Raw genomic sequence first — 16,179 nt, 5'->3', positions numbered from 1 at the left:
TATTTTATATATTTTTTTTTTTTTATCATTATTATTTTCCCTTCCTTTTCTGTCCTATTAAACTGTCTTTATCTCAACCCACGAATTTTACTTTCTTTTTTTCCCCCCCGATTCTCTCCCCCATCCCACTGGGGGCAGGGAGGGAGTGAGCAAACGGCTGTGTGGTGTTTAGCTGCCTGCCAGGTTAAACCACAACACAATTATTTATATAAAGGTACATTTATAGAGGGAGTGCTCCTTTATGGAGCAGTGCTATGATATTTGCACACATGCTTTATTTAGACAGTTACTCCAGTATTGCAATACAGACAGAAGCTGCAAGACACACCAGGTGTGCCAGGTGTTTGAGGCCCCCAAGTAAAGCTGTCCTATTGCAAATCCTGTCCCGAAGTAACCCCAATTTTAGCCTGGGGAGCCTGAGACCCTATAAACCAAGGCGTCATGTCTAAAGTTACAGGGTGCTTTCTGCATTTTGTAGTAGATGTCTTAAAATGAGTTGTTTGAAGATACAATGCTGCAAAGCCTAGGTTATTCATGTTTATATTAGGAATCATTTACCCTTCAGAAGAAGCTGTATTACAGAGACAAAGAAAAAAAGTCATATATAAGGTGGAGGTAGAATCGGTTGTGCGTGAGAGAGAGATTTCTGCAATGATTTGCCTGCGTAGAGGTTATTTAATTTAGTGAGATATGTTGTACTCAAGTGTTTAAATTAGAAACCTGCTCTGAGCTGAGGACCTTTGATTAGACAAAGGGGAGAACACTAATCACTTGGAGCACTGCACACAAGGGGCGAGCAGCCACTCAGAATCCCTAACTTGTAACTTATTTATGCCCTGCAAAGCCCACACACCTTAATGGTTTAGATATCCTGCTTTATGCCGAATGACTAAATGCTCCTTGCGTGAGCAGACAGCCACTCGCAGTCAGGTCATTTATCTTTCAAAATAGCAACAGAGCAATATTGTCCTCTGGTTGGAGGTATCTCTCTAGGCGCAGGCATATCGAGGTGGCTCCATTTCAATATGAGATTTGAGAGCCTGCTGTGGGCGAGTTCAAGCAGACAGCAAAGTTGTAAAGTTGCTTCTCAATATGCAAACGGTGATCGTTATTGTATGCTGTGAAAGTACCAACACGTCACCATGCACAGTGATCACAGGAGAGCTACTTCTAGAAACACAGTAAGAGTTTCCTTTATCCCAGCAACAGACCTCTATTTATATAGGTTATACGTGGAAAGCCTGAGCCAATGAGCTACCCATTCAAATATATCAGGACCAAGGTAGCATCTCCACCCCAGGCACTTTAACCTGGCCTCTTCCAAGCCCAGCAACAGGAGCATGGGGCTTCCTGACTTGTCTTCAAATCTAGATCTTTCCCTGGGGTTGAATTGCAGACGTAGGAGCTGGGACCTGCTTTCCTCAAGCTCCAGCACCGGGCAGTCACAGCTGCTGGCTGCAGGACCAGAGCCCTCGCAGCAGGGAGGATGCACTTCTTGGGCAACCAGTGCAGGAGGATCATGGCATGCAGCAGGATCCAGGATGGGATTCACCCTCCACATCTTTAAAAGAAACCCTCTGGAAGGGAATAGTGTCACCATTCAAGGACTGATAACGCACTGGCAAAAACCAGACTAGAAAAAAAAAGTATAGTTGGAGTGAAATAGCTCTGCGCCTGTCACCTCTTGCCTAACATCGGCTCTGAGATGGAGTCAGAGATGGTCTGAGCCTTTTTTTTTTTTTGCTACACTTTTAATAAAATGCACTGCAAAGCCTGTATTGCACAGAGCTAGAAACACAAAAACACCCCCATGATCTCTTCAGGCATGAAAGACCCCTGCAGCGAGCTAGGGACCCACGCTGGGGCCTCGGGCTGTGCGGGCTGGTAGGATGCACCTCTGTCCTGTGCACTTGGGAGCAGATTCCCACCAGCCTGCTCCTGTCTCACAAAGATGACTGCTCACAGTCCTATCAGAGGGAGAAGAGAAATAAAAAGCCACAAGCATCTTTCTCCGAAGCAAGCACAGATACTGCTGTTATCTTTATGGCAATTTTTTGTGGCATCAGAATGCACAGTGCTCAGCAGCGCGGTTGAAATCTGTTGTGTCTGGGATCAGCAGACAGATCTTTGCCTCCTGTCTTTGCTGGTACATTAGCATGTCTTACATTAATTCATCAAATTAAGAGCCCTGCAGTAAAACAGAGAAAACTTGTTGGAAAAAAACCTTGTTAAATATACTACGCAATTTTGTTTTAGATACTTTGACCAACAGCATCCCTACCCTGCGGTGTAGCAGTCACAGAAGAGAGTCCCTGGGACAAAGTCTGGGTGAGGGGAGTCTCCTGAAGGGGAGGCTCCCTTAGCACAAAAATCACAAACAGCCAGGAGCTGGGCTTGTACGTCCTGAAGCATATGGAAGAAGAGGGCTCAGTACAGTGGTTTCAGGAGATGTGATGATACACTTAATATAGGATATTTGTTCCAAATGACAGGTGTTGGGGCAGTTTTGTGGCTTGCACTGTTAACACACAGGCAAGCGTCTACAAGCAGAGCACTGGGAGCTGGGATTTGGCTGGGCTAAAACACATTTAAGGAGAGCGCGTGGTATTATGCTATACATCTCAGCGCGTGAGTAACTCCAGTTACCCCAGTACAGGCACCACTCGTCACCAGTCTGTCTCCTAGAGCTCCACCAGCAGCACGGCAGTCCCAGGAAGGCCTGCTCACCCTTCCTCACCCCATGCCACACGTTTGGGGGTTCAGCTGGCTGGATTTTTGTCAGTTGCTGCTTGAGTCAATCCGCTCACCATAGGGGAGGATTTAGGGTTGTACCCCTCCTTGAAACCAGGTTCACAAAGAGCATCTCCAGGACTTCTGTTATTGTAAATAATATAAACTCTTTGTATTTTTGGTCCTGTATTTCTAGACAGACTCCCAAGTTCCAGCCTTCCTTACGTCCCCAAGGAGCCATTAACTAATGAATAATTGAGACACCTGATTTTGGAGCAGTGGCTCAGAGCTCACTTGAGCACACATCACATGGGAGCCGGCATTTGGCTCCCACCGCATGCACCTGTGAAAGGGGGTCTCTCGAGAAAGAGCTGATGACTTTTCTGTGGTAATTACCTTCAGTGAGATACAGATACAATGCAGCAGTGTGTTACAGACAAAATGGCAAACCGGCAAGTCTCTGCTGTCATCATGGGCCCCCTTCCTCTGCCATCTCCCTATAAACTAATGGGCTATATTGAAGTGGAGGAGTTTCTGAACAGTCAGATTAAAAAAGTGGCCCATGCCAGGAAAATCCAAAACCTTCATGAAATATTTGGCACCTGTTGGATTCTAACCAGCAGGAAAGGAGAGAAGAGAAATATGAAAAAGACTGGCTTTGTACTCTTTACACTCTTACTGCCAGTAAACTAGTACTTGGCTCACAGATGTTAAAAAAAAAGTATTTTTCAAAGATCTTCTGCCACAGATGCTAGCCACAACTGCCTGTGGTGGAGTGACAACCCCTCTCTCATTAACATCAATACCAGAGACATGGAAACAACAAACGTGATTCCGGCTTTTAAGAGAGAGCCCTGGGATAGGGGTGGGGGTATGGAGACCTGTTAGCTTCAGCACCTGGCAAACTGGGGGAAAGCTTCGTCAAGAACAGCATCAGCAGCAGGGAGGGACCAGGGGGGCTCCTGGCAGAGGAAGACACCATCGCACCAGCACGCAAGAGGAGCTGTGGCCAGCAGCGTGATTGTCTACTCCATTTAGCAGCTTTTTAATGCCAAAGGGCTTTTGACAAAGCCCCTCTCCAAGGCACTTAAAGCTGCTAGGATGTCACAGGATGAGAAGGAGGATCCTTTAATGCATTAATAACTACAGGGATAAAAAAACCCAAAACCCACAAGGGTAGGAATAAGCCACAGTTTTTCCACAGAGAGGGGATGTACCCAGGGATCTGTACTGCTCACTGTAGTCATAAGTGGCCTAGAAAGTCATGGCTTTGGAAGCAAGACAAAGTTTGTAGGCGAGATAAGCCAGGATATCAAAAACTGGAGGGGATTTTAGATATGTATATGCACACAGAGAGATATTTTATATATAGCTTATATATTAATAGTGATACATTATACATATTACATATATATTATAGCTTGTGTATATATAAGCCAAAATATATTATATATTATTTTTAACATATATATTTTTTTATACACACACAAGTATATATAAGCTCATGGCCACCCCCTTTGCTACAGTCTTTCCCTGGGTACTAGGCACCAGCCGCTCTCACAGGGCAGATGCGGAGGGAGGCAGTTAGCAATACCGAATGCAACACCGCAGCATGCAGGGCTCTGTGGAGCAATGACAGCAGAAGCATCTTAGCAGCAAGCTAAATGCATTCCTTCAGAGCAAACTAAGTGCCAAACCCTGAGCCTGGGCTCCACTACCGCCCCAGAAGCCAAACCCTCCTGTTCTCCCCTGGAGCAGCACATGCAGCCGTGCTGCATCGGCTGGTTTCCATCCCAGCCAGGCAGCAAGTCAGGCAGGCAGACAACCCGGACAGCCACTTTCCACCGAGAGCCACACAACCGTTTCCAGAAGAGCCCGTCAGGGCAGCGTGTGTTTTTATGAGTCATTACAGAGACCTGAGATGTTGCGGCAATTGGTACCATGGAGTTTAAAAACATAACAGTTTCAATTCATTTGTTTATTAGCTAATAATTCAGGCTCTAGTCTATTATTTTAACAAACTGATTGGGTACTTCAATTGATCTTGAAGTACACATTGGCCCCTGTTAGCTCGTAGTGCTCATTAGGATGCATACATCTAGCCAGGAATCTTGTTGTGAAATAATTGTCAATAGCAAAACGTTCCCAGGTTGCAGGAGAGCACACAGACAGCTCACGTGGCTTCCAGCTCAAGGGGACAATCCTGCCTTTTCTAAGCTCTTGGTACTTACAAAAAGAAGAAGCAGGGCCAGACTGGACCTTCTTAAAGCTACTGGGATGCAAGCTTTGTGCTCAAGACAGCTTCACAACTGAGTTAGGTCAAGGACACCAACAACCCCCCCACTCTAATTAATACCAGCATTTGTATATTAATAAGATTCTGATGCAAGGAGACATTTTACATACCTGTAAGGCAGTATGAAACAGCTTTCCCATCTGCTCAGCCTGGGAAGTCCCTGACCTCTCTTCCAAGAGCTCTGCAGAAGAAGAGTGTTTTCCCTTTATCAGAATTTCTGAGCTGATTTGAAACAATCAGCAGCTGAGAGTTCCCAGTTAAATGCCTAAGGAAGAGCTGCTAAACGTTTTTCTGGGCTAGAAAAAAGGAGAGAACCAGAGCCAAAACATTCTCTTTTGAAGGCTCTGGCTATAACAGCTCTGGTGGGCAGCAGGCATGTCCAGAGCATGGCTGCCACCCAGTAAAAAACCAGTTTCTTTAGACCTTTTTCCACTGTGTTAGATGTATGCATCGAGCATCATAAGAAAAATGGTCACTTCAGACTTCAAAAGTTTCCAGACTCAACCTTGAGCTTCCTTCAAGTCCACTCTCCTGTTATATCAGCAATCTGATATACTCCCACAGAGGAGGTAAATCCCCCCCAGACCCCACATCGGCAGCAGAGACCTGCCTCCTCCACCACATCTCTGAGGCGCTGCCTGTTTGTTCAGGGGCATCAGCATGTCATCCACATCCCAGACCTCAAACACCCACCCCAGCATCCCCAGCCCCACCTTGCACCCACGCGCTGCTCAGGCTGCGGGGCTGGGACAGCCTCTCCCTCCCCGGGGGGCAGCTGGGCTGCGGCTCTGCAGCACCATTGCTCCTCAACCAGAGTCTGGGACCCCAAGCTCAACACAGCCTGGGATTCGCTGGATGAATTCAGATGCATTTGGAAGAGCCTTCCTTTTAACCCAGCTCTGCTACAGGGGCAGGTCTCATCATCCTCTAACAGGGGTAAACGTCTGCAGTCCCCCTGTAGCCTCAAGGACTAGAATAAATACTGGAGAAGAATTAAGCCTTTCTCCTGTATTTGATATGCTTACCCTCACATATACTTGAGGACTCCCAGCATTGCTTTGCCTCAGGATGCATTCAGCAGAAGGCTTTAGGTGCTTATAAATTAATGCCTAATTTATGTGGGCCTCTGCTTACAGTTCTTATGCAAATTGCTCTCAAATTGTATTCTGTTTTCAGCTGAGCTGAATCCAAGCACTAAAAAGCCAGAAGAGGAAAGACAAATTGAGGAGTATATGTGCAGGTAATAAAGCTTTTCTCTTGCTCAGGTTTTGCAATAACTTTGGGTCATGTGTACTATAAGCATAAATTTAGAGAAGAGGTAAAGAGTGCTGTAATGGCTCAGTCTTGCAGAACATGCAAGTTAAGAGCTGCTGTTGAAAAGAAACTACTGATAAACTCTCACTGATGTGTTGGTTATTAATGTGATGTTTTTATGTAAGCTCTTCTTCCTCTAGGAATATGATAGATTTTTACCAGAGCAGAGAAAAAGAGCTTTTTCCGTATAATTTAATCATTGTGTATGTTGCCCGGTATTAACGCAGCATTTGACAAAACCACGTCTAGTGTGATCTGTTTTTAATTTGTGTTCTTTATTACAGTTTGTTGTAGCTGCCTAATTAAAGTTTGTCAGAGAATTAATCAGCCTTATTTCCGTAGTGAGATCAGTTTAATGAGAAGGTAATTTTGCAATTTGTTTTCATTAATTAGGCAAAACCCTATAAAATTCACACAGTGGGGTATAAACCCAGGGAAGCTGTCACACCAGCTACAGTGCCCAAGGAAAGAGGGATATTTACCTGTTGACATTCTGTCTCTGATGTGGTTTTTGCCCCTGCCAGCTTTAGAGAAACAAACTCTGTCATATAATGCTTAACCTGGATGTCTCTACTAGTGAATAGTGTCTCCAAACAAATCCCCAGAAAGCAACATGTGGGGATGGAGGCAGATCAACTAGACCGAGAGAACTTCACCAGCAGGTGTGTGAAATGGGTCAACGTCTATACCCAGGCTTCCTCCAGCAGCCCCAGGTGTCAAAGTAAACCAATCTCATACTGCTGGGAAAAGGAACCAAAGAAATGGTGGGAGGACTCTCTGGGCCACTGCTGGAGGAGAAGGAAAGGTCTAAGGGTTGGGTTGTAGATCTTTCTACTTGTCCCCACTGTAAGAATACTTGGACCATTTCCAGTACTAGCCAGCTTTGTTTTTCAAACTCAAGCAGAGACCTAGCATACGTCAATTTATCCAGTCAAAGAGTTGTCCTAGCTTTAGCTGCCTTTCCAGAGAGCTCATATTTCGTTTTGTAACATTGACTAATACTTAACAAGCCATGCAGTAGTCACATGCAGCAAGGCAAGACTTTCACCAAAGATCATTTACCGTGATGCTTGTTCTCCTTTGCTCCGGTGATGCTAGGGTGACCGGAGGCCAAATAGCTGCTGCCTACAGGAGGTTGCAAGGGTGGAAGAGCTCCTGGTATCCTGTATGTCATTTATTGATCATCTCGGGACAAGCAGGGGCTTGATTTCGCCCACTGATGAATTTCTGCACCTGTTTGGGCTGCTGGTTTTACTGGTGGATTAGAAACATGCCCACTTGAGGAGCTGCTTCTCTCCATCTGAGAGGTCCTGGCCTCTCATTGATTTCAGCAGCAGCTTCACAGGAGCGTGTGCTGTGGTTTGTGTTTCTCTAGACATCAAGATCCAGCGGACAGCAACCGAGAAAGCTGGATCATGGCAAGGGGAATAAAATGAAGGGGAAATCACAAATGGAAATTGGTCCCTTGGCTCCAGGGGTTGCACTGTGGGTGTCAGAAATGTGACGGTGCCACCCATCCCTGCAAGGAGCTGCAGCTCATTCTGCCATCGCATGAAAAGCCATCACCTGGGGGGACAGCTCAGGCAGCGGGGGTCCCTGCCTGCCCAGAGGCCCTCGGTACTCCAGGTCCTGTTTGAGACTCAGTGGCTCTTTGGCAATCCATTACATGCTCATTCGCTATGAAATCCAGTTTGTGTTTTGGCCCAGAGGAACCAAGCACCACCTGTGATTCTCTGCGCAGGAGATCCTTTCCAAGTTGGCCTTTTTGGGACCTTTGAATGGGAGGAATGATGATCGAGGCACTACACCAGATATGCACAACCAGCCTCTGCTACAGACACCTGGCGCTGGGCTTGGGTGGATCCCATGAGTTTCTTTATGTTCAGTTTGGGGGATCACGGTTTCAGCTCCTCTGTATGTGCTGGATGCTGGGACTGACTCTCGTTACGGCTATGCATAGCATAAACTCACTCCTACAATAACAATGAATAAAAGATAAGTTCCGTGGCTCTGAATCTAACTCTAATGGCTGTTTTGTGTGGTTGGGGATTAGAGAGACAGCCTGATATATCTGGCTGCTGAACATCATTTGCTGTTTACCTTTGCTGGAGGACGACTCAGAACTAGGGCTATAAACACTTGCTGGGTAAGGGAACAGCAGATGAACAAAGCGAGGAGAGAAGACACAGCTTCACTGGAAACCTTGTAAACCACTGACTGCAGTAAAAGTCAATGCAGGAATTAAAAGCTGTCAGTTCATAAAGCCATAAAACCACCATCTCTTCTTTATCTAGCTTCCTTGACTGAGCTTGAAACAAAGACATTTTCTTTTTCCAGGAGGTGTTTCAGAGTGCTCCTTTGTGGCTCACAAACTATGACACTTTGGAGAGGACATAATTCTGGGACAAAGCTTTTCATCTGCTCTGTGCTGAGCTCCTAAGGGGATGCACCACATCACAGCATCTTTCTGAGTCATTCCAATACTCCTGAAGAAGGTTTTCCTACCATGTAGACACAATTTAACTGCTACCTTGGCGGGCTATGATGCAAACCTCTACCTCTCTGCATACCTCTCTGCAAAGTGACCTGCTGTAATAACTACTTGGGTGGATGTAGGAAGCAGCTGCTGAGAAGCTTTTGTGGGCCACGACACATGGAAGTACCGAGGTGGGGGTATGCATCACACACATACTTGCAAAGTGTGTGCAACCAAGGCAAGTTTTATTTTACATGAAAAAGTAACACAACACTTACTTTGAGGCAGGAGGAGACAGGCAAAATGTCTCTCAGGCTGCAAGGTTTCCTCAGCATCCAGGCTCCAGTGCCCCAGACAGGAGGTCTTACTGAAGGTGCAATAACAGCAAGACAGTTGGGGAGCGTACTTCTCTTTCCTGAAAGATTTATGCAAAATTGCACGCACAGTGCGTGTGGCCCTAAGCTCCCAGCAGAAAGCTCAACATGCAAAACTCTGCCATGACTCACCCCCTGAAAGTCAGTGGACTGGACACGAGAGCTCCCCTGCGATCTGGGAGAGCACCTTAGAGATTGGACTAAAGCCAGATTTTCAAAACGTTCCAAGTCCAGCAAGCCATAGAGTTAAGGCCAGATAGGAAGTAAGAAGTCACAGAAAGAAGCTGGAGGTGTGCTAATTGAAGTATGAGAATGAACCTGCCTTCCTGAGCTGATATTTTGACATGGAAGCTGAAGATCTGAAGCTGAAGCTCTCCCTGATGCCCATTTCTCCTCTGACAGCCATTTGAAAGCTCATGTAACTGCAGAGATGACTCAGACTTTTCAGAACAGAACTTTAAACTTAGGTCTGCAGAGCTTCCCAGGGTGGCTGTTCACACCTGGACAGTGTAGCTCCACAAATCCCAACCTAACCCCAAGCCCACAGAGGTCAGGTTTTGACTAGCTGCTCTTCATGCTGCCTTCACTTCTAGGGGGTATCAGATATTAATATGATGTTCACACTTGGAGAGGCAGAGTAGCCTGCAGATTTCATCAATTTAGCTGCCTGTTCAACTCCTTAGCACTTGTGTGGGCTCTGCTATGAGAAATCGATGATGAACTCCCATCGCTTCCAATAGGAGCAAGCTAGGAACAAAATAAAGCACAACAGCAGCCTTTTAAGCAAGCTTTTAACCAGCCCCCCGAGGATGCAGCCAGACATGCTGTCTACGCCATATCAGCTTCAAAGACGTTAGCTGAGAGTGCTCAGGGCAGCCGCAAATAGTCTGAGCTAATAAAAGAGCATCTTCCACAGCCAAGCTGCAAACTTCTGCCTAATCCTAACTATAAGAAGTTGCTGGGGCTCTTCCAAGTGTGTCCTTCTGCTTCTGAGCACCAGGCAGGACTTTCAAGGACTGATGCAGATCAAGCCTTGCACATCCCATTCATTTTGTTCAGAAGCTCTTGCAGAAACCATCACAGTGCCTCTTGGAAAGCCACGGTCTTCTGTGCAAGAAGCCCAGTGTAGACTGGCGTCCAGTTCCGGCTCTGTTACATGCGCTGAGCAAGGCACTTGGTTTTTCTGTGCCTCTGATTCCTTCCCTACCATTTGAATGTCTTTGCTATTGAGTTGTTCAGGAATTGCTTCTTACTTTGGATTTTCACTGTGCTTAGCCCAAGGGGCTTTTGATCGAAGCCAGGGACTTGGGATGCTAGCTCACAACACACTGCATCAGAATAAAAAGGGCTTGCATACGATGAGGTGACAGAGCGAATTGATCTGATAAAAGGCTCTTAAGTCATTAATTCAAGACATGCAAGATTAAGAAACATTTCAGCAATAACAGAAACTGTGTTAAGGCCTTAGCAATTTCAAAGAACTCTTTCTGAATTGGCTTCACAATATTGTTCCTTTCGGCTTTATGTTGTAACAGAGGGATATTAGGAAATCTATGCTTTCAGAGTCACCGGTGGCTCCCAAACAAGCTTTTCAGGGCTGTGCTGTGTTTTGTTTGCTTTAGTAACGGCAAAGCCTTCTAGGGACTCTCACATTCAATCCATCTTTCTACCCCAGGAAAGGAGCATCAGGTGATTTTTTAAGCTTTTACAGATCTTCTACCTGGCCAAAAACCAAGGGGATGGGGGAAAAGACTGAGCAACACTAGGGACACATTATCAATATGAAGCTGTGATACCCACATGGATGAGGCTACCAGATTAAGTCCTCATTTTGATCCAGAGTGCTTGGTCAAGGTCTGCTTCCTCAGAGGACACAAGCCCAGAAGGGATGGTCTCCAAGAGAAGTTTGCCCTCCTCATCCATCCCTGCGCTCCCATATCCCATCTGTGGGAGATTTGACGTGCAGGGGGCAGTCGCCCTCACAGCACGGGGCCACCAGTCTCTCAGTGGGAGGTGTACGGGAGGGACATCTCCACGAGCAAGCTAACAGACAGAAACGGCTGCTTGCTGGTTTTGTCACTTCTCGCCGCAGGTTTGATACTGCCTATTGTTGCAACCCACCATCAGAGCAAGGGACTCGGCTACTAGGAGTTTTTATTTGTAGGAAGATCATTTGTGAACGTTTAGCCTCCAGACCAGGCCATGTCCTGACTGAGGTTCAAACCTCACAGAGCAGCACCTTACCTGCTGAGCTTCATTTCAAAACCCACCGCATCCATTTGCATTTCTTCTTTCAGCTCCGTCCCATACCGCACAAAGACACAGACCTTCCCTCTCAAAACAACTAGCTGCTGGCCTCCTACTGCAATGTGTCTTTCCTTGGACCAAAATCCATTACAAAACATCCTCTTAGCTTCTGGAAACACTAAGAGCCTTTTTATGTCAAGGAGTTAAATCTCATTACTCAGCTGGCATTCGTCTCCCTCTTTTAACACCAAAGGTTTTGATCCCTTCCTGTTTAAAAAATTATGCACTAAAGCTAAACCATTCTTGTCTTCTCCTTTCCAGACAAGGAAGAAGAGAAAATGAAAAGGGTTGCAATGTTTTGCTGGCTTGCTCATCTTTACTGCCTTGGTAGAGGCTTGTTGAACTCTTACAGAGAGGATATTCTGTTCCTGGGGTGTGCGACTGCTTTTTGTGCCCCAAAGGGATGTCACAGTGGGCTAAATGTTGGCTCTGAGCCAGGATCTGATAGGTAGGAGTCAAAACAAAGATTAGGATGATGAGCATTTAATACTGAGGCTCTGGCCCTAACCAAGCCCGTGGTCAGCTCCAATACAAACACTTTATTGGCCACCCTTTTTCCCCACCATCCCTAGTCTGGACCACCTCTTCGCTTATCTGGTTTCTCCTCTTCACAGTTTCATGAAACAACGGGCTCAGCTGGCTGACGTGTTTAACTAAGTCACTCCTTTGGTCACACAAGCACAGCACTGCCAAAGATGCATTGCAAATGCTGGACTTGAAATTCCTTCCATAGTGATCACTCAATGAAGAGGTCAGCTAGAGGAGGAAATAAAAATAAATAAATGCTCCTTTCAGAAGGGTTAATGGTCGTTGGAAACCACACAGGCTAAAGTCAATGGTTACCGAAGGCTGCAACAGGTTTTGCGGTCGCTGCCAATTGTGACACCCATCACTGGGATCACTCTGCTCAGGGCTGATGCACCCTGGGGTAACTGGGAGAGCCCTGGGGAGCTGACCGGCCATGCCACGCATGCTGCTGCCCCGAAGGGAGATGGGGCTGCACATTTTTGCAGTAATCTCCCCATCATCTCCCCACAACGGTGTGGGAGATGGCGGAGAGGTCTGGGAGAGCATGGGCTGCCTTTCCCTGGAATTAAGCTGGGCTGGGGGCTGCACCCAGCTGCTAGCTGGTGTTGGGGCCTTGGGACCCACCGAGAGCCAGTCAGCACACCCTCCCAAAGCACGTACGTAGCAGACAGAGCCCTGAGCACCAACATTTCACTACACGGACCATTTCTACAGAGGAGTGAGTTCAGCCAGGTTTGGACAAGACTTTATTCTATTTAAAAGGGACCAGCACAGCGTATCCAGGCACTCGGTGTTATCTCTGTGTGTGGTTCACTCCTGCTTTCCTTATAAACTGCCAAGCCATTTCTTCTTTTAAAGCACCGATCATTTTGTGGTTTTCACATTTTTGATCTCCTGCAGTAGGTCAGACATCAGAGTGAGACTGACTAGCAAGATCATGAAATCTTCAAAATCAATTTTGTTCTCCGACTCCTCATCCAGGGCAGAAATTATTTCCTGGTATTTTGGTTTGTTTTCTTGGCCCTATGGAGAATTTTAAATGGGGGGGGGGGAGATTAAGCATGAGGTTCCTTTTTTATAGCATCATTAAAAAAAAAAGAAAGGAAGAGAGAAAGACGCCTATGTAAAAATTCATGTATTTTTCTATCTTCCCATTCAGGTTTTTATGTTCACATGCATATTAGCTTTTCTAAAGGTATCCCAAGAAACTCAAACAGAAATATTATAGCAATCAGACAGAACAACCAGTCCCCAAAGTTTCCACGTGAATCCAGAATACATCTTTTAAAAGACACCTAGTCATGACTGAAAATCTGGCAGTGATGATGATGTAGTTGGTAACTGCTGGAAAAAAAATGGAGTCCTGTGTCTTGATAAAATCGGGGAGAGGAAACAACCAATCAACCCTCCTAACCTTAATATTCAAGACAGGTCTTCAAATATATACTGTGAAGGTCTCAGAAACTGTTGATTTTACAGACATAACGTCAGTAGCTGCTATTCTCTGTCCTGTTGGACATTACTGTTGGAATGGAAGGGGTTATTAAAATCATGTATCATGTCTGTTATTCATATTTCCTTATGGGGAAAAAAAAAAGAGTTCCAGGATATTCTTTTAGCTTAATAATCTTCAAAACATCTCACGATACCAAATTTGATTGGCTATTGATATTTTCAAGTCCTTTTCCATAAGGTGCCTAGTTTCTAATCTGGTATCAATTCCCCCTCCTCAACCAGTCATATGATTTTGTTATTCTTGGAAGCAAAGGTATCGTCAAGAATGTCTTTACTCCTAAACATCTCTCTCATTTATTTAGTTGAGCTCTTTTTACTAGTCCTACATATTTTTTTCTACCACTTGATAAAACTGTTTTGTTTTGTTTTATTGGGGGTGGGGCACACGGAATCTGCAAGAAGTTTACAGCCACAGGTGCCAATATAGGTGTTTTTCCCTATACCCAGCTGCCACCGAGACCCCGGGTGGTGACCAACGGAGAGGTGCTTTCTGCTCCCTTTCTCCCAGCAGCCCCACCAGTGACCGCAGCGCATGCGGCTCTGCAGCACGGGGCTGGCTCCCCTGGTACTGGGTCGGTGCTCTGGCAAACTACCAAACGCCTCATTAAATGCAGTGGCTTTCTTCTCTTCATAAATACAGTCTCTGTCATTGTCTGAGGGGTTTTTTTTGTTTGTTTGGGTTTTTTTGCAGTTGCCCCATTTTCTTTAAAAAAATGCAAGCAGGCATGTCAACCGTGATTTATTGCTGTCCCCCCTCCTTTAGCCCTGTGTTAGACACAGGCTCAACATAAAGCAACTAGTTCACTGAAGATGTTTATACCAAATCACTACACTCTCACTTGGGATTACCCCATGGACTGATGCCTGCCCAGCTGCAGGACAGAGCCTGAGGTGCCATTCCTGCACCCAAAGTGCCCGGCCAGTGCCGGCCCAGCGCCACCCACCCACCCAAACCCCCTCACCTGTATGAAACCCCGAAATTGGGTTTGCAGCAAGCTTTTGGTTTCAGCTTTGCTGAGCTTGCCCTCGGGGTCAGCAGAGTTGTTATACACCAAAGCCGCAGTAGCAAAAGTTTTTTCAAGGTCTGAGCCTTTTCCTAGAGCTAGCAAGGGGGGGGAAAAGTTATCAGTTTATCAGAAAAAGTGGCAATTGAGATATAATTGAAAGGAATCTGTCAGAACCAACCTGAGTGGGTGGAAATCTGTGTAGTTTCATTAAAGTTAATGAGACTGAAACTGTTTATACCCACAGAGGACCTGGCCCAGATTTTATTTGGAGTGGGCCAGCAACATGCCTCACGTCCCATGGAAACACCCCAAAAAGAAGCTTTTGATCAGAGCTGGGGCAGTAGTGCAGGGTGACACGTGAGACCCATCTGGTCTACCCCCACCCTGGGCATCCAGCAAGGACTTGCCATGCCATGGGGACAGGCTGTGCTGGCCATCTCCTGGGCGCATTTGGACTCCCAGGAACCTGTATCAGGGAAAACATGGCCCATTTGGGAAATCTGGCTGAACAGAAATGCCTCTGTTTGAGCATCAGCATCACGCTTCAGCCTTACAGTATACTTGGGATTTTGGCTGGATACATTCCCTCCACTCCTGAGCTGCATCCTAAAGACTGCACACTGACAGCCCTCAGCTAGCATCAGATACCACAGATTATTTGGGTTGTGATTTTTAATGGAAAGGCAAGCAGAAGAGGAGATGCAGATCAACACAGGAGCACATTGCACAGGGACCCACGAGACCCTCTCGTCTTGCACCAGCCAAGGGTGCAGCTCTGTTAAATCACCGGGATTTACTGCACTTGGGCTGTGGCCACGGAAGACCTGAACCCCCAAGGGGCAACGAATGGGTCCCCTTACCTTTTATTGATGCCAGCTGCTTGGCTATAGGTATGCTGGTAGGGAGAGAGAAGAGAGGCACAGTTACCACCTGGTGAATTGTGTGTGTATACATAGTTTCTCTGTGAGCGAGTTTGCTCATTTCTGTTTCATTTAATCCCCCAGGAACTCAGGGCTTCCCAAGGGAGACTGGCTTTCCTTCACAGGGGAAAGGAAAATGGCCTTTACAAGCAGCACACAACATCACACAGCTCCTAATTCTTCACCTAAGCAAGTAGCCTGGAGTTGTTATTAAGGGTGCTCATTAAATAATTTTAAGACAGGGGCATTGCAACATCCTTCAAGTAATTTCTTCAGAACATGAAAGAGCTCCGGGAAGTTTCTCAGTTTTAAGCCCATCCCCAGGGAAGTGCAGAGTGTCGTCCCCCACTCACCAGTGCTCCCAGTTTGGAGCAGACACATAGATTTATTTCCAGCAGGACTCACATCTGTGAGAAGTGCCTCCCTGCTTTCTGTTAAAACTTAAAGCCTGCTTACTTTTGCTAAAGTGCTGGAAACTAATTACAGAGCAGCCAACGCACAGCGGAAGAGTTTGCTTGTGATAGAGACAAATACATCCAGATAATGAACTTCAAGACAAATGGCAGCTCACCAGAGACGCAAAGAACAAAGCGATGACTTACCGCTTGGGCATGCCTGCTGCAGCCGAAGGGCTTTTTTTGGTGGAAGCAGGAGCTGGCTGATTGACCGAGTACTGCTTCGTGCCGGGAACGCTTGCTCTACAGCCACACAT

At 46.3% G+C, this 16,179-nt stretch overlaps 1 protein-coding gene across 1 annotated transcript; it reads right to left on the bottom strand.

Annotated features, from left to right (window-relative positions):
* Window positions 1–12,889: 12,889 nt before the first annotated feature.
* On the bottom strand, window positions 12,890–16,179 carry SNTN (sentan, cilia apical structure protein). The gene is made up of 4 exons (XM_009329492.1): window positions 16,070–16,179; window positions 15,408–15,442; window positions 14,503–14,642; window positions 12,890–13,048 (listed from the first exon to the last, which is right to left on the bottom strand). Exons 1-4 carry the CDS (start codon window positions 16,177–16,179, stop codon window positions 12,890–12,892), a joined length of 444 nt encoding a protein of 147 aa, XP_009327767.1.

This window comes from Pygoscelis adeliae, unplaced genomic scaffold (genome assembly GCF_000699105.1).
Source record: "Pygoscelis adeliae isolate BGI_AS28 unplaced genomic scaffold, ASM69910v1 Scaffold148, whole genome shotgun sequence".
NCBI classification, from domain to species: domain Eukaryota; kingdom Metazoa; phylum Chordata; class Aves; order Sphenisciformes; family Spheniscidae; genus Pygoscelis; species Pygoscelis adeliae.
Note: the sequence above shows the minus strand (reverse complement) of the source record. Positions and strands in the feature narration are given on the sequence as shown.

Excerpts from the sequence above, each read along its gene's own strand:
- SNTN (XM_009329492.1), bottom strand. The coding sequence starts at position 16,179 with ATGTGTGGCTGTAGAGCAAGCGTTCCCGGCACGAAGCAGTACTCGGTC. Across the intron at positions 15,443-16,069 it reads GCAGCAGGCATGCCCAAGCG|CATACCTATAGCCAAGCAGC; the intron begins GTAAGTCATCGC and ends TCTCCCTACCAG. Across the intron at positions 13,049-14,502 it reads AATTTCGGGGTTTCATACAG|GGCCAAGAAAACAAACCAAA; the intron begins GTGAGGGGGTTT and ends AATTCTCCATAG.